The following is a 26,299-nucleotide window of genomic DNA, read 5'->3' as shown; positions in this document are numbered from 1 at the left end:
TAGTCACATGACGCAAGCACACAGGCTCAACAACTCAAACGAGCTCGCAGGCTCAACTCACGCACGCACAAAACACCAACTGTTGCATATCTGGCACGATCTACTGTAGTGTATCACCAGCTGTGACAGGTGTAACCCCGCATGTCGTGACCCATATGCGCCCCATGCCCTTGCACATTATGCCCCAGCCCAGCCCCGCACTCACTCCCCCGCAACGCCCCTGGCACCTAGCAGTTTTGGGCTTATCCCCTACTTATAGAAAATCAAATTCAGCTTGTCTACCGTTTACTCAGTGTATTTAACGCCTTTGATGTGGGTTCAGCGGCAAAATGCCATGCATAAAAATAAAAAATACAACTCTTACCACAGTTTAGTAGGACCAATATACGTGTACAGTAAAACATATGCATAGATATTGAGTGCCCAAACGCTAAAAATTGCAAACAACTGAGATGTTGTAATAAGCACTTACCGTGGAGAGATACCTCATTCTTTGTATGCATATTGGTGACTCACCAAGCCCAGACTCCTAAAATCATGGTAAAATCCTCATCAAACATATACATGCACATACAAAAGATCCAAAATTATGAACTAATATGGTAATCATACCTCCAATATCCTGATAGACTCTTCAATAAGGGCTTCTGCATCTTTTCCTTGTTGACTTAACACCTAATAACAGCAAAGAAATTTAGGCTTATGTGACTATAGTCACTAAACACAACTGTGGAGATAGGAAAAGGTTAAATACAAAACCTTATCCCTAATTAATATCTTCTACTCCCTCCATTCCAAAATATAAGCATTTCTAGGATACAAAATTTCTGCCACAATAAAAGCATTTCTGGGACACTGAATCAATACACAGAAATCCATGCATTTTCAGCCAATCAGGTGCTTGGGTGGGGAATCTAAATAATTCAAAATTTTGGCCATTGAACTGAAGTGACGAAAAGGGAAAATTTTTCCCCTTAACCCTAGCATTTGCTAAACAACCTAGAAATGATTATATTTTGGAACAAAGGAAGTAATTATTTTATCTGACAAGAAAGTGACAGCAGGAGGAAAATGTTCATGACAGCTTCCTTCTTTCCATAATGACCAACTTCATAATTAGCATAGAATTGTGGGATTGAGTTCTTTTGTATAGGTGGGTCGCTACAAATAAATGACTCTAGGAGACAAGAGGATACTAATATAAGTAGTTTTTGCCAAACAGTACCATGAGGCCAGATATACTTTTACTATTCTATATTTCTTTTTTTTCTACTCCCTCGCAACCTTACATGACAAGGAAAATCAGAGTAGAAGAAATTTTATGATCAAATCAACATAAATGATGGTGGTATCAATTAGAGAGCAGAATAAGTTCAAATGATACTACTCCCTCTGTCCAGGAATATAGGGTATTTTGCCCCTTGGTATTTCCAGGAATATAAGAGTTGTTTACCCGAGGCTAGAAAGGACAGGAGCAATCGATGCCATCCACTAGAAATTAAGTACTCCACCAGTTCCCGTCAGAATAAAAGAAATACAGAGAATGTACTAGTGCTACTCCACACCATTCAACCTGCCAAAGTTTAATAGTTTAATCCCCAAAGGTGTACATTGTGCAGTTCATTCAATGTGCCGATGTGTATTGCTGGATGTCTTAGATGCAATCTTTCATCTTCCTTAATTTGTGCTAGATTGGGAATAATCCCCCATATTCCTGGACGGAGGGAGTACAATTCAGGTCTTCACTAGGAGTCTGATTGGTTCTCGACAAAAGGCAATGATTACTTACAGAAAAATGTAGCAAAAGAAAGGAAGATAATGTGAGCTGATACATTGACAAGAAAAAAAAAAGTAAAAAGTTATATCTATAGGTTAAACAGCAAAACAGAAGTATCCTCAGCTGGAATGTGCAGGTTTGGAAAGGCAATATGCCGCAGGATTGCAGTCACGAAATAATGAAAATATAAAAACACTACAACAATAGCTTAAACAGCAAAATACTGCTAGTACCACCCTGATTGAAAGGAACAGGACTAAGGTAACACAAGCAAGATTACTGACAAAAGGTAATGAGTCTATAATGTAGAGAACGATATACAGCAGCAATATAAATATAAAAGGAGAAACAGTACCTTGCCAAGAAGGTACATTGTGCTTGCATACTCTGGATGACCAATCCCCATAACACGTCCTTCTATCTACAGATGCAATTAAAACAGACATATTATATAGTAATAAATGGAATTTCCTTGCTACTGTAGTTAAATATATTTTTTTACATATAAGCAAAGACAAGTTATTTTCTAGTCGGATCAGTAACTGTCAACTGATATGCATTGTTATTGCATATTCATTGCAGAAATCACTAATAAGTACTAACTATTAGTTGAATCAACAAAACTAGCATGAAGAACAGGGGGGTGGTGGTGCGCAAAGGTCAAAGGCCCATTATCCATAGTGTATTGTGGATAAGATTTTGAACTTTCAACAACTCAACTAATAAGTTTTTTTAAAAAAAAAATGTTGCCAGTGAACCTCCATATAGCATATAAGACCATCAAAAAGGGATAGATGACCAAATTAACACAACAAAAAGAAGTCTACTTTTGCACCACTATAGTTTACACGCAACTTTGACGCTGTTGTCGTCTTGCTCTCTCTGAAATTACAGTCAAACCTACTTGCATGCCATCATTCAATCAAAAACAATGATGTGAATGCAGAACAATTGACACTGTTGTCTTGCTCTCTGTGAAATTACAGTCAAACCTACTTGCATGCCATCATTCAATCAAAAACAATGATGTGAATGCAGAACAAAAACACTGACTCAAGTACTGTTAATGCGATATCACTTATTAGTACCACCATTGATGATCAATACATGAAATTCAGGTAAATACATATTCAACCTGGAGAGAGAAAGGAGTCACAAATAAGTTAACTTACAGTACCTTCAAAGCACGCTGCAAAAGGAAACAACAGGAACAGATGACAGTATTAGAAGCAAGCTTATGTTGACAAAACACATTCATCAAGAGCACAAAAAAAAACTAACAAAATAATTATAGTAAGAACTGAATAGCATCGTTTTTTTTTTCTTTTCACTGATGCTTTTATTGTGCATTTTCATTCTGCAAGCACAACCTTATCTGTAGTAAAAACAGGTTAGGTGGGCCACAACTCAGATGGTCATTGTATTGCTGCTACGATGCTTTAGGAAATTCTTTAACCTACATGCTTGGAGCAAGATAGTACACATTATTCAATCTGGCAAAAGATGCTATGAAAATGGCTCCATTAGTTTACCACTCTCGACAGAGCACAAACACTACAATTGAAGCTAAGGAACACAGAATACTACTGCCCCTATATGCTGATCCCATAAACAATAGCCAGTACTCTATTGCATGATAGTTCTACACAAAAACATCTCAGACTGCCCATCACAGTAAAAGAACCAAGGAAAAAACAGAACAGAATAGACAAGACCTATGAGGCCGTAAAAGGTACCTCATAACATGTCTGAGCTAGAGCAAACTTGCGTTGAAGATGGTAGCATATTCCAAGACTATGCAAAGCAGTTCCAACCCTACAGTAAAGTATGATTCATAGATGGACAACATTAAGATAATTACCAGAACTAGAAAACAAAGACAAAACATCTTGTGTTTCCATATATTTTAAAGCATATAAAAGATATAGAATGGGAATTTGATTGAAATTAAAATAATTGGAAATAAGCACTTAAAACAAAATTAAGATAATTACCCAGATGTGGTCAAGCATGTAAAAGATACAGAATGGGAGTTTGATTAAAATAGAAGTAATTGCAAAAAGACACTTAAAATTTGAATAAATAAAAAATTACGCTTTGTTTTTTTTAGCAAGGGCCCCTTTGAATTGCAGGATTGAGAAAACGTAGGATTTTGACAGGAATGCAAGTGTAAAACAAAGGATTGCAAAACACATGAATGACCGTTTGATTGGACCACAGGAAAAGCGCAGGAATTAGAGGAGAGATTAAGACCCAAAGGAAAGTTTCCATGGGGTTCTACCTCATGTTAGATTTCCTCCAAAACTTACATGGCATGAGGCATTTCATAGGAATTTCATAGGATTCAATTTTATCAATTCCTTTGATTCAAAGGATCATCTAGGAAAAGATACCATAGGAATAAAATCCTCCAAATTTCCTCTAACTTTCCTTTGAATCAAAGGGGGCCTAAGTATGTGGTCAGGCTCTTTACATCTTGTACATTTACACGAGAGGGGTAGCATAACTGATTGTTTTACCACTTATATACCACCTAATAAATATTAGTGTTAACTAAAATGCCACCTAAATTTCACAAGCCTTGTGTTATACCACTCATGATACATGCCAGCAACTCTCCTAACAACTTGACCAGATGCCTCAATCTCACTTGCCTTAATTTCATTTTCCTCTCCGGTTTCAGCTTCTAGCCTCCTCCTCTCATCATATATTCATATAGCACTCCATAGCCTCTCTTGATTGGCGATACTCCACTAACCACTTCCCCAGCACATTGGTTCTTCTCCCTTCAAATCATTGACCAGGCAAGGCTAGGCCACTGCTTGGCAGCCTTCCACCGAGACTCCAAGAGCCATCCACACCTCTAACAGTCTAATTTCTCCCCCTCCCCCCCCCCCCCCCCCTTTGTCTGTCCAAGCACATGTCAGACAGACTCCATGCACTATCACCATCTCCTCCTAAACTCTCTTTGTCAACACTTCACAATCAGTGTTCTTAAAGCGATAACACGAGGTGAGTTGACCCACTCCCTTCCAAAAACCTAGGCAACACCTAGGCATTTAAGCCATGCATCAAGGCAACGCCTTACACATATCCTAACTTATACAATTCCACCGAATTTTGTAGTATATACATACAGCGTTGCTGCCAATTCTTGTGTCCAAGTGCCACAGAAGCACCTGAGAGAAGTTCCACACAAGCAGCAGGGCAAAGCACCTAGGTGTAGAAACACGTCACACAAGCAGAAGAACAGAGGTGCACGGGTGCAAGTAGTAGAGTAGACCGTGAAGAGTAATGTGCACAAGAAAATGCAGAGCTTTGCAAAAAATAGAGCATGTGCCCTTGATTTCTCCTCTGTGTGCGTGAACTCAATCTGCTTGGCTACCCCTCGATTTCACATGATTTATCATGGGAAGCATACGCTCCATGTGAAGAAGGAAAGCCAGAGGCGACACCCTGACCTCTCAGCATACCCAGACACCTAGGCAACGTTTTAAAACCATGTTTACAATGAATCTAATTGTTCACATGCAGCTGTAATGAAGATTCTTTCTGGAGTATGATATGGTTTTTTATGTAACATGCTCAGCATGATCAGGTTGTGTTGATTTGATTTAGTTTGAACTTAGATTGTTGTAAATCGCTGATTGATTAATTAGAATTAGTGTTTGGATTCATTATAATTAGAACCACCAGCGGCACCCCTTATGCCTGGTACTGGAGTTGGGAGAGAAGCTCCAGGATGGATCTAGACAGGAAGGGGCTGGGAACTCAGCATGAGGTGCATCTGGGGGTTGTCTACCAACCAGAGGCAGGGAGGAGATCAAGAAGAATCTGGTGTTTAGTGCCAGTTGGGCGATTTGACAGGAGCAACAGGAATGATAAAGTGAGAGAACTTGAGAAGTTTCGATTAAAGTGGACCTAATCCTATTTTACTATAAAGTTGATGCCCACTAACTTCTAAAGATCAACATGCAAGTGTGCCACATCATCACCCACTAGCAATTATTATCTAGAGTATTTTAAATCACATGCAAGTGTGCTACGTCATCACCCACTAGCAATTATTATCTATAGTATTTTAAATATCATGCAAATATAACATATCATTTACAATTTTGTTGTATTTTTAGAACTCAATATGCAACCAATGTCAAATCATTATCATTTTCACATTATTTAAACATGTACATCTATCATTTCTAGAATGTATAACATGCATTCATCCACATATCCCGCAGCAAAGCGCGGGGTATCAACTAGTTGTTTTAATGGTGCATAGGATTTGGGTAGTACTGTACTGGTTATACCTAATTTTCTCACCATTCTATACTGGCATAAAGTTTAGTTACAGTGGTAACATTAGTGAATACTCCAAGTTGATAATACAACATTTGCAGTCTACCCATAATGAATGATAGCAGAAAAAGAAGATCCAAATGTACCTTATATCATCCGATCCAAATGATTCTTCCAGGATTTCAATTGCTTCCAGATACAATAGCTCAGCCTTCTCGTATTCTTTCTTTAACCTATAAAACTCAGCCTGCAAAATTTGGGAGTAACAATTTATTAAAATATTTGGCTCCATCCAGCCTAGTATTAATTGTTTGCAGTGTTAATAGTATTGACATATACATAGCCCTGTCTACACCTGGCCCATTTAACTTGAGTGTGATTAGCGCAAACAGAATGAAGAGTAGTTGTGGGTGGCAAAACATATCCCTTTACATATCATGGTACTAGATCCTAATCCTCCTCATCAACTCCCTCTTTTTCCCCACCATTGTCCTTGCATCAATAATCTGCTTCAGCTAAGTGAATGTAAGCTGACATCTGTGTGTGTTATGCTCTCTTCAACCAAGATCAGATAGCCACATGGCAATTGATATTACCATGTAATTTTAACTATTAGTAAGTAACCCTAAGCAATTTGGAATATGCTATCCCTAGATGTAAAATCACCAACATGTTCAGGAGAAAGGCGAAACTATACTGAGACCCTCAACAAGTACTCAAGAAGAGCAAGAATGTATACCTATTATCAATTATGTTACTATAAATATTTGTGTTGGTGATAATGGTTCGTTCATCCCTCTGACCTCCCCCTTCCACCTCCCTGTGTTCTCAAATAGATGATGCCCTAGAACGTGGTGCAGTAAAACCTCGAAATCTTAACTCATAAACATGTGTAACGACATTAAGATTTGGTATCTGATAATGACCTCATTCGAATCCCTTCCATGCAGTTTATATCTTTAATATTTTTATGAATATAAAATAGGAAAAGTAATGCCCTGGAGACAATGTCCTTGTCCTAACAACGGTTAAAAGACAACAGGGGGAGTATATCTTAACAAAAAAAATCAAAAATATAATAAAATGTATCCCAATAAACAAAATAACTTTAGACCAAATTATGGTTCAGGGCAAAGTGGTGAAGCTAGCATGTAACTAGCGTTGAGCATGGTGAAGGAGCGATGGCAACTAACATGCAGCTCTTCTAAGGATAACAACAGAATGAGGTCACGGAGAAAACCAAGCACCACAACAAATAAGTTGCCGATTCAATGTGCATGTGTATATGAATTTGTTTATTTATTTATTCAAAGCAAAGCAAGGCCATTCAACTTTGTAAAACTCAAGGTTATATTATGGATTAAAGAGCATATTAGTCTTCAGTAAATAACCAAACTAACAATTACCAGATTGTTAAGGGCTGACGCAACATGTGGATCTCTCAGTCCAAATCCTTCTTTCGCTTCATGTAGGGCTGCCTGGAAAAACTTCTCAGCTTCATCTAGGTTTCTCTACAAAATGGAAAGAAACCTTTGATGGCATAATAAAGAGTATAAATGACTAAAGATTCAGCCTTTAGACAATCTCTCAGACAATGAGCAACTTCCAAGATATAAATGTGCAGAAAATATGATTCAAAATTTCCAATCTAATATATTCATATCAGTGTACATGTCTAAGCTGGCTCACATCACAATTTTGAGGAGAATAACCTTGCTACAATGCAAGAACATTGCAGATTGTTAAGGGTTCACTTTAACATGCTGCACTAAATACCACTCAAGTGACAAAATGAAACCATGGGTAGAAGTATACCCTTTAAGCCACTCAATACACAAGAGTGGAAACTGGAGAGTGACAAGTCCCAGTTTCTACTAAAAATGAAAGAGAACTGTCCAGTGGTTCACTTCAATGCACATTCCCTCAAAGCCATTATAGATACAGGCATACAGCCAAAGCCATTGTTTGAAGGTATACTTCTTTAAGACTCAAAACACGAGATGCAATCCTATATTTTAACGTAGCATAAAACAAAATTCCTCAATTACTAGAAATAGAAGGATAAGCACAATCATGAACCCATATCCAGCCTGATGGCTTCATAAAAGCATCAAATTTTGGAACAAATAATTATGAGAGGTCTCTAGTTCAAATCCAGGATGGCATGGCTGCACCTAGAAAAGAACTCACATATGGCTCGAGAGCCAAGCCACTGGGCATAGGCTGATACCAATAAGACTTCCGGAATCCTCCCATCCTGAAAGGAAGAATGTGAAATTCTTTTTCCTTTCCGCAGGATAGGAGATCCATGTTATATGCTTGGTAGGTTCTCCACCAAGCAGAAATGCAGAATGAAGGTCCGGCCCATGGATACAAGTTATCCTTGTTCTCCCCATCCAATAATAAACACATAAGTTCCCTGTCAGGGAAGGAAGTGCTGAACCAAGCTCTCGAGCAAAAGCAAATTATTTTCCTAACATTATGGTTGTGGAATACATATGTGAAGAGATAAATAGCTTAATAGGAAAACTAGAAGTGCATATCCAAGGTTTCTGATGATGTCATCCTACTGGCAGTATCAGCAGGTGACCGGAAAGTGTGGAACGAGTACAAATTGATTCACTGAAAAATCAACCACCTTCTGGACTATCCAATAGGATTGTTGTTCTGTTATATATATCTAATAGGATTGCTGTTCTGTTCTTTAGAAAGATCTATTGCTTAGAATAAACGGTAAAACAGTATAAAAGTAAGTTAGAGACAAAAGGTGGTTTGAATAAATCTACAGGTTATGAGTTACTTGCTTTCAGTAAAAAATCTCGAGCATTATCAGTGAAGATTCTCCATTTGACAGTGTGTTCATTTGAGACCACTGAGCCATCTTCGATTCGCTGTAAACCTGTAGCGTTTTCCTCAGTTTGCTCATTTCTTGTAGCTCCTAGACCAGCTGAATCATCCTGAGCCAGTGCAGAGTCATTGCATAGACCAAGAAAAATAGCTGTATTCAGATTGAAGTTGGGATTTCAGGGCATAATATGAAAATTCACTTAAAGAGATGTAAAAGAAGAAAATGAATATAAATAAGTGTTTAACTAAATAGCTGTAAAAATTTGAAAGTGTAACGTTGTAACACATACACAGAACTGGTAAGAGGTAGCAAAAAATGAAACAACAACGAAATTATTGTATATAGCAATAGTAACATCAAGAAAACAAGTTGTCTTACACACTACGCAGTGCATATAACCATCACAACATTATGCATGTGGCTGTTTCAGGAATTAGTTAGTATACTTCCATTGATCAGTGCCAAGTGATCTAAATCAAGGATCCTACAACCTAGACAAAGAACCTGCAGCTGCAGCTTAGTTTTGTTGTCCTAATCGGATGCTAAATACATTTGGGTTCTTTGCATATATGCAACCAGTACAGAAGGCACAAGTTAAAGATTCATTTAGTTAAGTAATTATATACTACTCAAATTTTGCTAATTGAGGTACGGGCAAGCAACATGTAATGTGCAAACAGCGGATACACATAAGGAAAACTAACATATGAGCGGTATACACAGGAGAGAGATAGAAAGCAGACCTGCTTGACCAACTAATACAGCACCAACAGTTGAAAAGAACTGGCGATCCCCCCTACGTCCGAAGAAACCATCGCGCGCCAAACCTAGGAGAAGCAAAGCATTTAGGATGAAATCATGCCTCCTCATTAGCTCACGCCACAGAAATTTCGAGGACGTATGTAAGTTTCATCATCCGTTTAGCAGAATAACCGCAGATTCATCGAATCCATCACATAGAAACTCATGAAATCCTTTCCCAAACGCGTTCCACCAGAGTAGAATAGGTACTAACCGGAGGGGACAACGAGGAGCGGCGGCTCGACGCGGGGGATTGAGGAGACGGCGGCGAAGGGGCGCGACGGCGTGAGCAGCGGGAAGAGGCGGGGAGTCGCTGAGGCTACGGAGGAGGCGTGTTCGGCCGGGGGCTGGAGGCGGCGGAGGTGGAGGAGGCGGCGGTAGAGCGCCATGGTTGGCGGCGGTCGGCGGAGGCTGGATGGAAGGTGGCGGCGGCGGCGGCGGCGGCGGAGGATTGGAAGAAGCCCTAGGTCGGGGATGGGGGAGGAACTAGAGGAGGGCAAGAGGAGCCGGGGGAAGCTTTGCGTGCCGGCGGCGCACGCTAGCTTTTGCTGCTGCGTTGACGAGAGAGGAAGAGAGGGGCGGCACCGCCCTCCGGCGGCGGCGGCGCAGAAGAAGGGGACGGCGGGGATGACGGTGGAATGGTGGATGCAGTTAGGTTTCCATATATTGGGTCACTGGCCAATGGGGGCCACATCCACATACGGAGTAGTATATGGCAACGGCTAGGAATTGAGCCGACGAGTAGTCTGTCGCAAGTTCGCAACGGATCGCAACGGCTAGGAATTGAGCCGACCCATATGGAATTGGCAGCTCTAGGCATGTGTTTGGTTTGAGAATTACTCCATCCGTTTCTATAAAACGTTTTAACTTTAGTTTAACTAAATCGAACTATTTTAAATTTAATTAAGTTTATGAACAAATATAATAATATTTATAATACCAAATTAGTTTCATTAAATCAATAGTCGAATATATTTTCATAATAAATTTGTGTTGAGTTAAAAAAAATTCTATAAATTTTGTTAAATTTGAAACAGTTTGACTTTGCCCAAAATCAAAACATCTTATAACCTGCAATGGAGGGAGTAGATGGGATTGGTTGAGTCCATCCCTGATAGATAGGATGGTTCTATTTTCTTGTTTGGTTCGAGAAATGGAATGAACCATGTTTCTTTTTTGTTTGAGGGATAAAAAGGGATAGAATGGTCCTATCACTTGTTTGGATAGAGAAGTGAAGGTAAAATAGCTAGATAGAGATACCTCTATAGATAGAGTTGGTGAGGTTACCCTCTTGTACCAAATACAGAGGAATGAATGAATTATAATCAGTAGTTGATGAGCATACAGTTATGCTTCCTCCTTTTACATTACTGTTGTTTATTTCCTACACACCATAACCACTCCACCACAGATCATCAGACAACAGCAAAAAAATTCAGCAGAATCAGATTAATCAACAGCATAAAAAAACTTCAGATGCTCCATGGACTCTGTAAGTCTTGCTCAATTAACTCAGTTGTAGATTCACTTATCCAATAAATACTTGCTCATATCAGAAAATTTTCTACTGTGCTAGAATTTACCGAACAAACAAAACAACATCATGTGATGTTCTTTGTAGCAAATCTTGGAAAAGAAGACATCGAGGAGGAAGGGAAGGGAGGATGGGGAAGTGACGAGGGAGGGAGGTCATCGCTGGCGGCGGCCACTTGTTAATGAAAAACACGACGGCCTAGGATATCTACTTAACTCTAATGTAGGTCCAAGGCTAGCCTCAAGTGTGTCAAGGGCGTGCCAGCTAGTTTGATCCTGCAACCAATAAGGAGAACAAACATAATAAGTCAGTCTATAGCCGATCGGCCAATAGGTCGATGACATATCGTCAGTGATCCCAACCGATATAGTTGGACTAGATCGGCTATGGATTGATGTATCTAAACATGCCTCACGCCGCTGCCTCCACCTTCCCCTCGTACGTTTTCATCACCCTACCCTACCAAACAAAAGGCCGTATTGCCTTCATTCAACCGATGTATATTACAACCTATGGCTCCAGAAAATAAATGTGTTCTTACCCGGGTAAAATTACCATCAAGACTTCACTAGCCATAGAGTCGCTTTACCAGAAAAGTAAAACGACTTGCAATCCTATAACAAAGGTTATATCATACTATGCTATAATAGAATGAACGTAGTTTAACTGTTTAATTTCTCTATAATTCATAAGAATTAACACATGTGTTTATATTTACGATTATATTTTTTTAAGTAGCAAACGGTGTATGTCTATAGAGATGGTCAGAGTCATAGTCGAGTGTGCATCTAAGTAGAGATAGGGTGAGTGTGCTTGGCTGCTTGCTATCAGGTCTTTCTTCCTTAGTAGCAAAAGCTGAGCAGGACACTACAGTACCACACCGGATGACGAAGCTCGCCTCCCTAATCTCCAACCGTCAAGGAGCCAATGCAAAAAACAAACAAAAAAAATCACGCGGCAAACAATGGGATTTAAATTCACCTGAAGTTTTTTACATGATTAGCTAGAAATGGTTCGATTTTTATGTGGACTTTTATCATGTTGAAAGCCATTAACAAAAAAAAAGAAAAAAAAAGAGTTGTTTGTGCATATCTAGAGCTCTGTAGTCACACCATCACCAACGGAAGCCGCGAAAAATAGGCAAAACAAATCCCCAAATCCAACAACCTGAAGCGGGTCTCTCAACACTATCTCACTTAGCTCGCTTCAGTCTAACGACCATAGCCACTCCTTTGCTCGCCGCTCCTCGTGGCGCGCTGCTCGCCTCGCAGGCCGTGTCGGCCAGCGGCGGCACCATCGTGTTCACCACCCTTGGCCGCAGCCGCTATGAGTTTAATATCTTCTCTCTCCCCCTCTCGCCCTCCCCGCATAACCCTGCCACCGAGCTCTACCTCACCGATGGCGTCTCCGTCAATTACAATGGCAACTTCGCCCCCACCTCCTACTCCGACTCCATCCTCTTCATCTCCGAGCGCAACGGCTCCCTCAACCTCTACCTCTCTCCCGTACCCTCCTCCCGCCACGAGGCGCTCGAGGCGGCGGCTCTCTCGCCGCTGCTCCCTGGGAACCCATCGCGCTCTAGGACCGGCTATCGCTCACACCCGACGGCTCCCACCTTGTCTACATCTCCACCGCCATCCCCGCTGCGGAACCGCGCAGCAGCTGGGTCGCTGTGAACTCCATCGAGCTGTCCACCGGCCGCACGTGCCGCCTGACGCCGCTTGGTGTTGCGGACTTTAGCCCCGTCGTGTCGCCCTCGGGTGAGTGGACTGCCATTGCGTTGCCTGGCGCCGCCAGTTGGAACGGTGAGGTCTAGGACCTTCGCACTGACATCTACGTCTTCTGCACCGCTTACGGGTCCCGGCGGTCGCTTGCCGTCCATGACGGCAGCTAGCCGAGCTGGGCCGACGAGACCATCGTCTTCTTCCACTGCCAGGATAGCAACGGTTGGTACGTCGTCTATCGCGCCTGTTAGGAAATGATCAGCAAATAAACGATAAATAACGATAGATCAATCACAAAAGACACGACATTTAATATGGAAAACCCTACTAAAGCAGGAGAGAGAAAACCACGAGCGCTAGCCAGCAAATATCTTCGCTATATCGGGTGAGGTTACAATGCCGAACGACGGCTCACAAGAAGTATATATAAAGGTGAAACCCTAAAAGGATAACGATCCAAGCCTTCGACGGCAGGCCTCCGCTTCGCTCCGTTCAAAGTTGGCCTTTATACGTGTGTAAATGAATTTGGATCCAATTCAACATATTTCCGTCACGGATGACAGAGTCGAAGCGGCGTCCGTCGAGCGAATCACCCCGCGGGGGTTCCACGCCTTCACGCCGGCCGCGTCGCCCGGTGCGCCGGGGCTCGTGGCGGTGGCGACCAGGCTTGCGGGCTCGGACTACCGCCACATCGAGGTGATCGACATGAGTGACGACAAGAACGCCTACTTCGAGGTGACCAGACCCGTGGCGCCGCGCGTGCACCGTTTCAACCCATTCATCTCGCTGGACGGCGCACGCGTTGGGTACCACCGGTGCTGGGGGAGAGGGAACGGCGACTCGCCGTTGCTGCTGGAGAACATCAAGAGCCCAGGGCCGGCAGACACGTTCTCCTTGTTCAGGATCGACGGGTCGTTCCCTCCTTCTCGCACGACGGCAAGAAGATCGCGTTCGTCGGGCTGCCGGGGATGTACGTGGTGAACTCCGATGGCTCCGATGGTCGCCGCAAGATCTTCTCCGGGAACGCCTTCCTGACGTCGTTGGACTGGAAGAGGAAAGGCGTGATATACACACAAGCATCGGGCCGGATTTCGCGATCGAGAGCACGGAGGTGGACGTGGTGGCGATCTCCCTCGGCGACGACGACGACAAAACCATCTCGATGAAGAAGCTCACCGTGGGAGACGAGAACAACGCATTCCCGTCGCCGCCACCGGACGGGAAGTGGTTGGTGTTCCGGTCGGGGAGGTCGGGGGCACAAGAACCTGTACATCATGGACGCCAAGGACGGCGAGGCCGGTGGCATCCGGCGGCTGACGGAGGGCCCATGGTCGGACACGATGTGCAATTGGTCCCCCGACGATGAGTGGATCGCCTTCGCCTCCGACCGCCATGCCCCGGGGAGCGGCAGCTTCGCCATCATGGTGCACCCCAATGGCACCGGGTTGCGGCGGGTGGTGCACAGCGGCGACGGCGGCCGGACCGACCAACCACCCATGGTTCAGTTCAGACTCCAAGAGCCTCGTCTTCACCTCCGACTACGCCGCCGTCTCCGCCGAGCCGGTCTCCAACCCTCACCATTACCAGCCATACGGCGAGATCTACACCGTCGACATCGACGGGTCCAACATCCGGCGGCTCACGCACAACTCGTTCGAGGACGGCACGCCGTCGTGGACGCCATACTTCCTGGACCCCCGGGACGTAGGTGAGACGCTGCAAGCCTCAGGCAGGTGCGCGTTCCAGGATTGCCACCGGCTCAACATCGAAGATGCCCAACCTGAAGAGCTCATCTATGGCAAGAGCTGCTAAGTGAAGCCATGTCACTGACTGATTATGCTGAATTAAGCCAATAAACCATGGATATTGGAGTGCATGAATGTAGATATAATACTATGTAGCATGAATCTACTGTATGAAGTAGTATGAAACATGGGAAGGGCTACACACTCCCTGGTGCAGTTTGTATATTTTTCCCAGGAATAAGATCATGTACAGTGATGCCATCTTCAAGGCAAACGATATCCAAATTGCTACATATCTTCTAGTTTTTTTTTTCTTGGCCAGTTTTATGCTTACATTGTTGCATATAATGGAAGCAGCTAAGCTAGATTTATTAAGAAGAATATTCTACAAGCTAATACAAGAACTCTAATTTTACATTGATACACACAAGATTATATATCAGCAGACAAGTGAACTCAACTCTCAACGACGTGACTCTAGGGATGATCTGACAAATGATCTTCTCCACCATACCTGGAAAGCTCTACTAAGATTCGGGCACTCTGTGCCCCTGGATGCAAAGCATTGGAACCATTCTTCAAATAGGCTCTGTTGCTGCTGGAGTGGAAGAGTGAGAAGCGCTTGCCCGAGATTCTCCTCCAACATTCTCATATCTAACCCTTTGGAGCATCTTTGAAGCCAACCAAAATCCATTAACATGGGCCGAAACCATCCGTAGAACAATTGGCTCCTCAAATCGCTGGGGCACTGAACTTTCCCTTTCCCCAGGACAATAAACACATTCGCTGATATCCGACTTAATTCGTACCTGAACATTGCTGATGCTTGCCCATGCATGCTGATGAGATCTTCCTGCTTAGCCCACAACTCAACAAATTCTTCTGCCATATCATTGTTCACAAGAATATCAAAGAGCCAGTTGAGGTTCTCGGTTTGCTTACTGACTCTTTCGATCATAGGCTTACTATCTCTAACAATTTTGTCCGAGCAGAGGTCTTCCGTAAAATGCTCCACTAGTGAATTCAAACAGGAACAACAAATCTGGTAAAGGCTACCTTTGTTTAGCCCAGACAAATCTTTTTGATAGACTGAGCTTCTACTGAGAAGACCATTGACTAAAGATTGCATCTCTTTTCTTGCACCAGTGTTGGTGCTGCTTGTGACAGATTGGATGAGGTGAACTGTAACATCGTCTGAGATGCTCTGGCATTGTGGTTTTAATCTTGCCAGTACATCTTTGGATACTGCTTCATCGAAAGTACATCTAGCAAAGAGGTTCTTCAGCTTCTCTTCCTCATTCTCATTCCATGGAACTGCCTCAATATACTCCAAACATGATTTGATTCCTCTGTCAAACATTATAGAGGAAGATACCTGCAATTCAAGATGTAGTAAGGATTATGGGACCCATAATCAGATGATAATGGGCGTGTTTGTCTGCGTTGTACAGCCGCTGGCTTCAACAAAGCAGCTATCAAGTGCAGCCGAACTAGTACAATATAAAATTAAATCAAGGAGAAACTATAAATATGGTACTAAGAGTAAATATGTACTATTCATGCTCTGATAGCAATGTTCAAGTATTAATATGGACATCTGAACCCTCTTAATGGCGTGCTCAATTGCTGAGCTACCCTGGAACAGACACCTCACCTTTAACTGGAGACCACTAACAGTCTGCAGTGCAGGGTAGCCATCAGCAGCTAAGGACAAAAAAAGACACCAAAATAAATTGTCAAAATAATCTAAGTTGTGGGTATCCTTAACTATGCATGACAAAGATTGCAATTGTCCTAAAATTTCCATTTTTTATTATTAGAACTATTTTCCTGATGACTTTATGCCGTACTTACTACACTCAATGTGCTTCAGTTCATATCCTTCAAGGCTTCGACTATAGGTGTACATGCAATAGAAGTTTATGAGTCCATTGACCCGTTGTGGAGTACTATAATTGCACACAGCAACAATTGCTGATTGAATAGAAAAAGGCATAACCTTATAGCGATCATGGTACAATAATTATAAAACTGCTGCCCTAGTATGAAATATATTAATTAGGTAGTTCATTTAATTGTTGATATAATTAGTTAGCTAGTCTCATTTAATTGCTGTCATCACAGCACAAGTTGTATAAAATGAACATTAAATCCTATTGGTCATACCACTATCTTCGTATCAACTAAAAGAACTACTGAGCTAGTATGAGTTGCACTCCCAAAATGGTGTCATCCCTAACGAGATTTTAGTAGGCACTAGAAGATTAATACCAACTCACTGGTTTTCACAGAAAATGCAATCATCGGTAAGAAATTCAGTTAAAAACATGGATGTACATACTGCACAGTTAATAGTACATGTTTACGTTCACGAATCTACCACAAAACCATCGAAATTGAACCATATTAACCCGCAGTACGAACGTGAAGAATGCAATTTCCACAACTACATGGCCACATGCGTATGGTCCTCGATGCAAAACTCAACGAAACAGCAACAGAAAAAAAAAAGGTAAGGATGCGCAATTTGTCACCTCGAGCACGCCTATTGCTCGTGACACGCCGGCCCTGACGAACCACCGCATGGGATCGGCCTCGAACATGAGCTCCACGGTCTCCTTGAACGCCTCCACGTTCTCCACCCCATCCACCTCAATCCTCTTGCTCCCGCCGCCGACAGTGGCCTCCGGCGGCGGCGCCATGGCCGCGAAGAAGGCGCTGCTCTCGCAGAGCACGGCGGAGTCCAGCTCCATCGCCACGCTCCTCCCGTCCCTACCACGGAGGCACAGCTTCAGATCCAGCCCTCTCCCCTCCTCCTCCTCCCGCTCTTCACGCACCGCCACGAACGGCACCGACGGCCTCGGCGTCGCATCCTCCTCCGAATTCGCCCCAGCCGCCACCGCCGGCGAGCCGTCGGGGTCTATGGGGGAGACGCGGCCGGGGGAGAGAATGCGGCGGGGGTCGATGAAGCCCGCGAGCCTAGACGACGGGGAGCTCTGGAAGGACGGCAGCGAGACCGAGGGCGACTTGGGCGGGAGCTTACCGCGCGCGCCGCCGCCGCCGACGCCCTCTCCTCCTGCCGCTGACGCGGCGGAGAGCGGGCGGTGGTGGTCGGGGCTCTGCGGGGTGGCGGAGAAGGAGCAGCACCAGCCGCGGGGGAGCGCGGCGCTGCTGCGGCGGCGGAGGTGGTGCGCCGCGTCCGCCATGGGAGGGGTCTCCGTGCGGTAGGTAGGTAGGTAGGTGGGGGGCGATCTAGGGTTTGGAGGCGGAGGAGGGCGAGGTAGTCGAGGAGGCCGCGGCCATGGGAGGAGGATTTTCGCTAGCTCGCGCGGTACAAGCAAGGAGGAGGTTATTCTACTGAGCTCTTGGACTCACTCTGCTGCCGCTCCCGGGAAGCGGAGGAAATAATTGTTAGGGAAGGTGGTGGGTCCCACACGTAAGTGAGATGAAAAGACGCGGAAAAAAATTACAACCAAACGAGTAAAGTTTTTTTTCTTCCTAATTTCTTTCCGTGTCTTATTAATATTGGGACGAACCTACGGATCGGGCGCCCGATCGGCTGGGAGCAGGCACTGACGTCAGCATGACATCAGCGCCCAATTTATGTGCAAAACTATTTTAAACTGATTTTTCTCCTAAATTACTTATCCAAATCATGATCCGATTGCACTATTAAATTTGTTGCAATTAAATCTTCAAAATAAGACCACACATGGATATATTCCGACAAAAAAAATTTAGTTTATTATTGAATTATTTTTAAATGTTGCACGATGTTCCACCAGGTATATCGGAATTGTTTCAGATCGAAAATGTTTCACTCGTTTAAATCGAGTGTTGTTTCACCTGTATAAAAACAATGTTTCAGCAAATAGCGAAATAATATTTCGGTTCACTGCAACATTAGATCTGTACACAGTGAAATATTGTTAGTAAACTAGGTGAAACATTTTTCGGTGGAACAAAAAATAAACCAAATTCCCTTAATAAGGGGTTTCCAAAATATGTGGGTTTTTTTTTGCAATGAAATGTTTCGTTCACTGCAATATTAGATCTACACATAGTGAAACATTGTGAGTACACTAGGTGAAATATTTTTGGTGGAACAAAAAATAAACCAAATTCCATTAATAGAGAGTTTCCAAAATATGTGGGGTTTTTTTGCAAAAGAGTATTTTAATTCACTGCAACATTAGATTTATTAGTGAAACATTGTAAGTACACTAGGTGAAACATCTTTTATGAAAAAGGGGAGAGAGAAATAAGTGGGTCCAATAGGTGTGCACGTAGGAGGAGGGGCGCGGGGGAGCGCCCGATCCGGCTCCCCCACGCCGGACGCCCGATTCTAATTATTTTCATTAATATTGTCATCATTAAATTGGTAAATATAGACAATAAACCATGATGTAGAGATAAAAATGTTACCATTTCTGTAAAAGTAGTACTATATGTTTTTTAGCTTTTCTGTTTATAACCATGCGTAAAAGTCCCTTTTTTTTTAAAAAATGTTTTATCAGTAACATGCTTAAGTCAACGCTAATAAATAGTTAAATTTATAAATAGTATAAAAATTCCTAACTATACCGAAATGTACTAGCAGTAATGTACTAGCAATAATGTTGTCTTCGACCGTTTTCATCACTAGTCAAATGCATTGTGGTGCCTTGGATTCTGAGAGTGCGCCATGATGGGGGCATAATGTTTTGTGCAGTTTCCAAAGGTGATCGGTCCTTCTTCCTATCCTAAGGAAGCATTATTTTGTCATCCAAAGCATGTGATGTGAGCTGCACATGAACAAAAAGACTACTCCATATACTATATATATATATATTCCCCATACCGACCAATGAACGGTTCAGCCGGTACTGCACTACTACTCCTATATTTTTTTGATAATGGATAAAATCCGGTCTCTATATTCAAAGTGAATATATACAGCCAAAGGTTTACACGAGTGCATATACTCTAAAACTCATAATTGAGAAACATGGAAAAGAACAACCGAAAAGAAAAAAAAAACTAGAAGACTAGCTCTAATATTTTCTTCCCTGCTTCAAACTTGAAGTAGATGCGGAGCTAGCCCGCCCTTCCACACCCCTTGCTGTCACAGCAACCACCACAGAAGCTTCTCTATTCCACCAAAGATCAAACAAAGGCAACAAAACTAGTCCGCCAATCACCTTATAGTTGCCAAGCAAGGGTCTCATGCTGTCTGAACAACCTACTCATCCGTGGTGCTAACGACTCTAATCGCCACCATGCCGTCGTCGCTGCAGAGAATCACCTCCGTCGAGCTGCCATAGCTTATCTCACCAAAAGTCGTCGCTGCTACACCGACACCACATCACACGACAACCAACACCCCACAATGCAAACGACACCTTGTTGCCCCATCGCCCACCTCCGCCGAGCCGCCGAAGCTTATCTCATCGGAGGACCTCTGCTGCCAAGTTTTCGTCATTGCATGCCAAAACATTTGCCAAGCCGTTGTAGCTTATCTCACCGAAGAGTCGTCGCTGCAACGCCGACATCGCCGCAAAACATGACCTTCATCGAGCTACTGCCACAACTTATCTCGTCAGGAGCCATCGTTTCCACGCCATCTTTCCAGCTGACCTGCACCACCTCCCCTTCTTCTCCTCTTGGCGCTGCTGTTGTGCGAGGCGTCGCTCCTAGCGCGCCACCAAGCCATCATCATCCGCCACCGCCGAGCCGTCTCCGCCATTGCTGCGCACACCATTAGTGCGCCGCCACCTTCCTGCATAAGTTAGTGCAAGTATAATAGTGAGCTATAAGCTTATTTAAAGGAGAGAGGTAACAAGAAATCAAAGGTGTTAGCTCTTATACAAGAGCTAGCTTAACATAAGGTATAAGACAAATATATTAAATGTATAAGTGAGAAATAGAAAGAGGAAAAGAAAATTATAACCAACCTTATAGCTAATCTATTATATGTGTTAGCTTTAAGATAGGCTAATAGTAGAAAGTGAGCTCTACTATTATCCTTACTTTTACAGGGCAAGCGGCCCAACAACTAATCTGCCAGAATGTGATTAAACGTAATCACTGCTACTAGGACAAGTCACATAAATCAATGGCTCGCAAAGCGGCAATTGCTCAGTACTTAGTCCCTCCATCCCATTTTAAGTATAACCATGGCTTTTCGCAAATCATCCCTCTTATTTGAAAATTTTTTAAAAAAATTTAGAAACATAAGTCACGAGTAAAGTACTATTCATACTTTATCATCTCATAACAATCAAAATATTAATTATAAATTTTTTTTAAATAAGATAGATGATCAAAGTTGAGCGTGGAAACTTATGGTTGCACCTAAAATAGGACGGGGGAGTACTACTAACCAACTTTAGGTTATTAATTAAGTAATGGGGATGCAATTAACATTTTTCTTTACTACAAATATCCCAAGCTTTTGTTAAGTAATTAACACACATATCCCATGCTCTGGTTAAGTAATTATCTACAGGTTCAAGATGGAAAGCCAATATAACACTGGTGGAGAAACCATCTTTGGTCGGTCGGCCTAAATCCATAATAGTCACAGTCCCATTAAAAACCGGGACTAAAAACAATTTTTAGTCCCAGTTTATAAGAGCAACAGGACTAGAGGATCTTTATTCCCGGCTGGTAACATCAACCGGAACTAAAGATGATCTTTAATCCCAGTTGGTTCCATGTCAGACTATGTCAGACGCCTAGGATCTTTAGTCCCGGTTAGTAACACCAACCGGAACTAAAGATCTATCTTTAGTTCCGGTTGGTGTTATTAACCGGGAATAAAAATCAACACGTACTATATAATCCCTATTACTTATCCTCTTCTCCCGTCCACACAACAAACTCTCTCTCTATCTTTTTTTTCATCTTTAACTCCCTAACTCCCCATCTCTTTTCCCTTACCTCTTTCTTTTTCACAGAGCAGCTAGATCGGATTGAATCGGAGTGAGAGTGAGAGCGGGCCGGCTGGGCGGTGGCCGGCGCGGGGCACGGCGGGCCACGCGGCGGCGGCCTGCCTGGCGGCGCGCAGGGTCGCACGACGGCGCGGCGGCAGGCGGAGGCGGCGCGGAGGGCGGCGCGGCGGCGGACAGCGTCGCGGAGGGCCGCACGGTGGTGGCCGGCCGGCGCGGAGGGGAGGCGGCAGTGGCTGGCCGGCGCCTCTGGGGATTTTTTTTAATTTGTGATTTATCCTGTGATATATTTGATTTGTGTGTGATGTGATTTTGCGATGAATTTTGTAGAACTTGTGATGTAATTTGATTTGTGTGTAGTTTTTTTAGGATTTGTGATGTATTTGATTTGTGTGTATAAGTAACCTCAAGATTTGTGATGTGGATTTGGGATGTTACATTGATTTGGGATTTAGGGTTTGATTTGGGGATATGCATGCCACTTGGTTCGGGAGAAAATAAAAGGAGAAAATAAAAAAGAAAAAAACAAAGAAAGGGGATCATCTGGACTGCCGCCTGTTATCCTCTCTTTAGTCCCGGTTGGTGTTACCAACCGGGACTAACACCAACCGGGACTAAAGATCGATCTTTAGTCCCGGTTATTTTACCCGGGACTAAGATAACGATCTTTAGTCCCGGGTTTGTAGTCCCGGTTGGATAACCGGACTAAAGGGGGTTACGAATTGGGAGAAAATATGGTTTCTCCACCAGTGTAAAAAGATTGAAGCGAAAGAAAAATGAAGTAAAAAAAGATGGTTTAGTTAAGTAATTAACTGCATGCAGTTTCAAGCTGCAAAGTAAAAAAAAAGATTGAAGTGAAAAGGAAAAGATAAAAAGCAATATAGTAAATAGATTGAAGTGAAAAAAAAGGATAAATAAAATATAAAAAACATTATAGTAAATAGATTGAAGTGAAAAATAAAAGATTGAAGTGAAAGAAAAAGGAAGTAAAAAAAAGATGGTTTTGTTAAGTAATTAGCTGCATGCAGTTTCAAGCTGCAAAGTCAATATAAATGATTGAAGTGAAAAATAGAAACTAAAAAGCAATATAGTAAATAGATTGAAGTGAAAAAAAGGATAAAGAAAATATAAAAACCACTATAGTAAATAGATTGAAGTGAAAAAGTACACTATTGTGAAGTTAATGGCGTCGCCCGGGTTCGAACCGGAGACCTTCAGTGTGTTAGACTGACGTGATAACCAACTACACCACGACACCTTTTGGTTGCTGTTGTGCGAGTTAAACTTTTGTCTTAAAGAATCCGCAACCACAAGGAGCATTTACTCTTATAAAGCAAGAGATACAAGAAGCTAAATCATTAACAATTTTAAGCCATTAGATTATATTATTACAAAGATAATAACCGTTGGATCAAGAAACTACTTATTCATCCAATTCAATCATTTATTACTTCCTCCGTTTCGTAATATAAGTCATTCTAGTATTTTCCACATTCATATTGATGTTAATGAATCTAGATAGATATATATGTCTAAATTTATTAACATCAATATGAATGCGGGAAATGATAGAATGACTTATATTGTGAAACGGAGGAAGTATTAGTTATCCATTCACTTCCCTTTGCTCTACTTCACAGTCACACATAGCACTGTTACATATTTTGTGCATAACACCATGTTTCCTGAATACAACTCAAATTATTGTTTAATATATGATTTTGTTTAATATGTGTGTTTTGTTTTATTATGCATGATAAGATAGCATATAATTATTAGGTATAGTTACATGAATCTATTTTCAGAAAAAACTTGAGTGAAGTAGAGAGATACAAATTGTCTAACTATAACGATACCCATATTGCGTATGAAAATAATATTCATATATTATAACAGTACATAATTATGCTTGGAAAAATAAAGCATGAATTGTATTGTAATAACATAAGGCTATACATTCACATTTATCATATATTTTCTATATACATAGAGTTGCACCTAACCATTTAAAACTATGATTTTGTTTGACGACAAAACTATAAAACCCACAGCAAAGACGCGGGGTGCCAACTAGTTTTTACTATTTGCCACTCCACCATCCTAGCTACATTGGATAGTGGAGAGATAAGTGAAAACATATTTTATGTATGGATTTTCCGTGTACAATGCATATCAATTAGCAGATTTCATGGAAATTCTATAAAATTTGGACATTTACTATTAATAGTATTGCACATATACGAAAAGTCTCATATTCAAATTCATTATATTTTAGCTATAACAAAAAAACAAAAAATGTGAAAGTTTTAAGGGTGAAAATCTGTCAGATACGGATAAAATATAATGAATTTGAAGATAAGATTTCACAGGAAGGTGTAATACTATTGGAAGTATATGTCCAATTTTTTTTCTAAAATTTTGTGTGACATTTGCTAGTTGGTGTGCATGGGAAACATGTGTGCATAACATATGTTCCCGAGATAAGTATAAGAATTTATTCTGTAATTGAACACATCGATAGACTGCCCAAAATTTTCTACTAGTACCATTACAATTGAATACTTGGAGTGCAGCTTTCCATTGTTTTTTTAGGGATAAGTCCATTTTACACCCCCGAACTATTCGTTTTGTATAAGACACACACCTGAAGTTTAAAACCGGATATTTAACACCCCCGAATTTTCAATACCATTTAGGGTGTGTTTGGATGGAGGGATTTGGGTGGATAGGACATGGTGGCCCATTTTTTGTGGGTGTTTGGTTGGTGGGCGAGAGTGGGATATGGCGGCCTGGAGGGGAATATTCCCTCCAGATGGGATGGAGGAATCCGGCCGATTTGGCTGGATGGAGCCGCCCGAGTGCTCGGGCGAGCGGGGCGAGTGATGAGGTGGGTCGCGTCAGCCCTCTCACCATGCGAGAACAACGATGACAACGCGAGGGGGGCAGTGGGATGCGAGCTCGGTGGCCAACGCGGGATACGAGTGCGGCGACAGAAAAAAAGGGTGGCGGCGGGCTCGAGTGCTCGAGGCGGTGGCAACGAGAAGAGGGGACGGCGGCGAGCCCGGAGGTGACGCAGCAGGAAGAGGTCCGCCACTGCCACACTAGGACGACGACGACGACCGAGACGACGATTTGTAGACGGGGCGGCGACCAGCGAGAAAGAAGGTGGGGCAGCAGCCGGCGAGCGGGAGATGAGGCGCGACGGTTGCTGACAGACAGGAGATGAGGCGCAACAGCGGTCGGTGAAGATGATCTTTTTTTTTTGTTTTTTCCGTTTTTCTCCTTCCCCTTTTATTTCTTTCTGACTTTTTATTTCTATTTAGATTTTTTTGTTTGTAGTAGATTGATAATTTGTTTGGGTTTGGTGAATTTGAAGGGGGTATACTCACCACCTCTAATGAAAGGGTGATTACAACCACTCATCCATCCTACTCCCCCAACCAAACAAAAAAAATGTATCACCAAATCCACCTTCATCCTTACAACCAAATAAAAAACTGGATCGTCATATTCACTCTACCAAATAAAAACCGGATCGCCATATCCAGCAAAATATGGACCGTCATATCTCATCCAACCTTGATCAGGAACCAAACACACCTAGTTTACCCCCTTGAGTGGTTTTTAGTTTGGTTTCGCCAACGTGGCGCTGATGTGTGGTGGTCCAATCAATAAACAAAAATATACAAAAGATATAGGGCCACATGTCAAAGCATAATACTCTTCTTCTACCTCCATCTCGTATCCCCTCTCTTCTTTCTCTTTCTTGTCCGATCCTTCTTCTCTGACCCCTCTCTCCTCAGTTCCCATCGACCTCCACACTTGAGTTCACCGGCACCCATCCTGAGCTCGGCGAGGAGAGCGGTGGAGTGGTGGTGGCAGCCTTCCTGAGCTCCCCAAAAGGGTGACATTGGCGGCGGCTTCCCCAACTTGACCAAGAGAGCAGCGGTAGTGACCTCCCCGAGATCCCCGAGTTCAGGCCGCCGAGGTCAAGCTCTGCCTCCCCCGTTACCCGTCAAGATGCCGACGGGCCGTGCGAAAGAGGGAGGAGGGTGCCGCCTCCGCCCCCTTATCTCCGCCGCCTTCGACGCTGCTTGTGTCGAAGCGTGCTTCGTTGAAGCCGTCGTTCAGGTTGTAGCTTGGATGGTCAAAGTTGATACTTTGGTCGCGGCTTGGATAGTCGAAGCCGTCGCTTGATCCGAAGGCGTGACGACTTGGCCTGCTCCGCCCAAAGGCTGCTCTCCGTCCCCTTCGCCAACATGAAGCTCTACTCCTTTGCCGGCCATCTCCGCTTTGCCTTGACCCTCCTTTTCTCCTAGGCGCAACTCTCTATTTCACCGTTTTCTTCGGTGACATCAGTAGCTTCGTCCTGGGTTCCCCACGAACGGCGCCAGCTGTTGTTGAAGAGACAACTGCTTCACGTCGAAAGACGTGGTTCACTTAGTGGAATGGTTGAAAAGTTAAACAATGTATTAATTGATGGAATTTTTTGGGATCACCCCATTACATGCCCCTAGGGGCTATTTATAGTCTTAGTATAGTCTCATACCCTCTAGGGTTTAATGTGTACAGGGGAATTTACATGTATATCATTATGATAGGGACATTAGTGATGGCATATAATGTCCATTCTAACTATGGG

At 42.8% G+C, this 26,299-nt stretch overlaps 2 protein-coding genes, 1 non-coding gene and 1 pseudogene across 5 annotated transcripts in view; 1 reads left to right on the top strand and 3 right to left on the bottom strand.

Annotated features, from left to right (window-relative positions):
- The window catches only part of LOC127771102 (uncharacterized), a 33,912-nt gene extending 23,509 nt beyond the window's left edge, over positions 1 to 10,403 (bottom strand). For 2 of the 3 annotated variants that reach the window (XR_008017079.1, XM_052296927.1), the window contains exons 1-10: positions 9,940 to 10,403; positions 9,668 to 9,751; positions 8,881 to 9,074; positions 7,483 to 7,587; positions 6,223 to 6,323; positions 3,514 to 3,592; positions 2,955 to 2,966; positions 2,133 to 2,198; positions 613 to 675; positions 473 to 529 (exon numbers count right to left, since the gene is read on the bottom strand). Coding sequence is in view for 2 of the 3 variants with exons in the window: in XM_052296927.1 (XP_052152887.1) it covers positions 473 to 529; positions 613 to 675; positions 2,133 to 2,198; positions 2,955 to 2,966; positions 3,514 to 3,592; positions 6,223 to 6,323; positions 7,483 to 7,587; positions 8,881 to 9,074; positions 9,668 to 9,751; positions 9,940 to 10,114 (936 nt within the window). In the remaining variant the exon portion in view is untranslated. The remainder of the gene's footprint in view (positions 1 to 472; positions 530 to 612; positions 676 to 2,132; positions 2,199 to 2,954; positions 2,967 to 3,513; positions 3,593 to 6,222; positions 6,324 to 7,482; positions 7,588 to 8,880; positions 9,075 to 9,667; positions 9,752 to 9,939) is intronic. The other variant, XM_052296928.1, reaches the window with a different exon arrangement.
- Positions 10,200 to 14,828, top strand: LOC127770747 (uncharacterized; annotated as a pseudogene).
- Positions 14,829 to 15,097: 269 nt separating this feature from the next.
- LOC127771886 (BTB/POZ domain-containing protein At2g13690-like) lies at positions 15,098 to 18,092 on the bottom strand. The gene is made up of 2 exons (XM_052297834.1): positions 17,263 to 18,092; positions 15,098 to 16,103 (listed from the first exon to the last, which is right to left on the bottom strand). Exons 1-2 carry the CDS (start codon positions 17,932 to 17,934, stop codon positions 15,192 to 15,194), a joined length of 1,584 nt encoding a protein of 527 aa, XP_052153794.1. The 5' UTR covers positions 17,935 to 18,092; the 3' UTR covers positions 15,098 to 15,191.
- A 4,749-nt stretch (positions 18,093 to 22,841) lies between these two features.
- On the bottom strand, positions 22,842 to 22,915 carry TRNAV-AAC (transfer RNA valine (anticodon AAC)). Its single transcript has one exon. It is a non-coding gene; the product is annotated as a tRNA-Val (tRNA).
- Between the last annotated feature and the right edge of the window lie 3,384 nt (positions 22,916 to 26,299).

The sequence above is a fragment of the Oryza glaberrima genome, chromosome 4, assembly GCF_000147395.1.
Source record: "Oryza glaberrima chromosome 4, OglaRS2, whole genome shotgun sequence".
Taxonomy (NCBI): Eukaryota; Viridiplantae; Streptophyta; class Magnoliopsida; order Poales; family Poaceae; genus Oryza; species Oryza glaberrima.
Note: the sequence above shows the minus strand (reverse complement) of the source record. Positions and strands in the feature narration are given on the sequence as shown.

Coding starts and splice junctions, on each gene's coding strand:
- LOC127771886 (XM_052297834.1), bottom strand. CDS start 17,934: ATGGCGGACGCGGCGCACCACCTCCGCCGCCGCAGCAGCGCCGCGCTC. Junction 16,104..17,262: donor GAGCAATAGGCGTGCTCGAG/GTGACAAATTGC, acceptor CTTGAATTGCAG/GTATCTTCCTCTATAATGTT.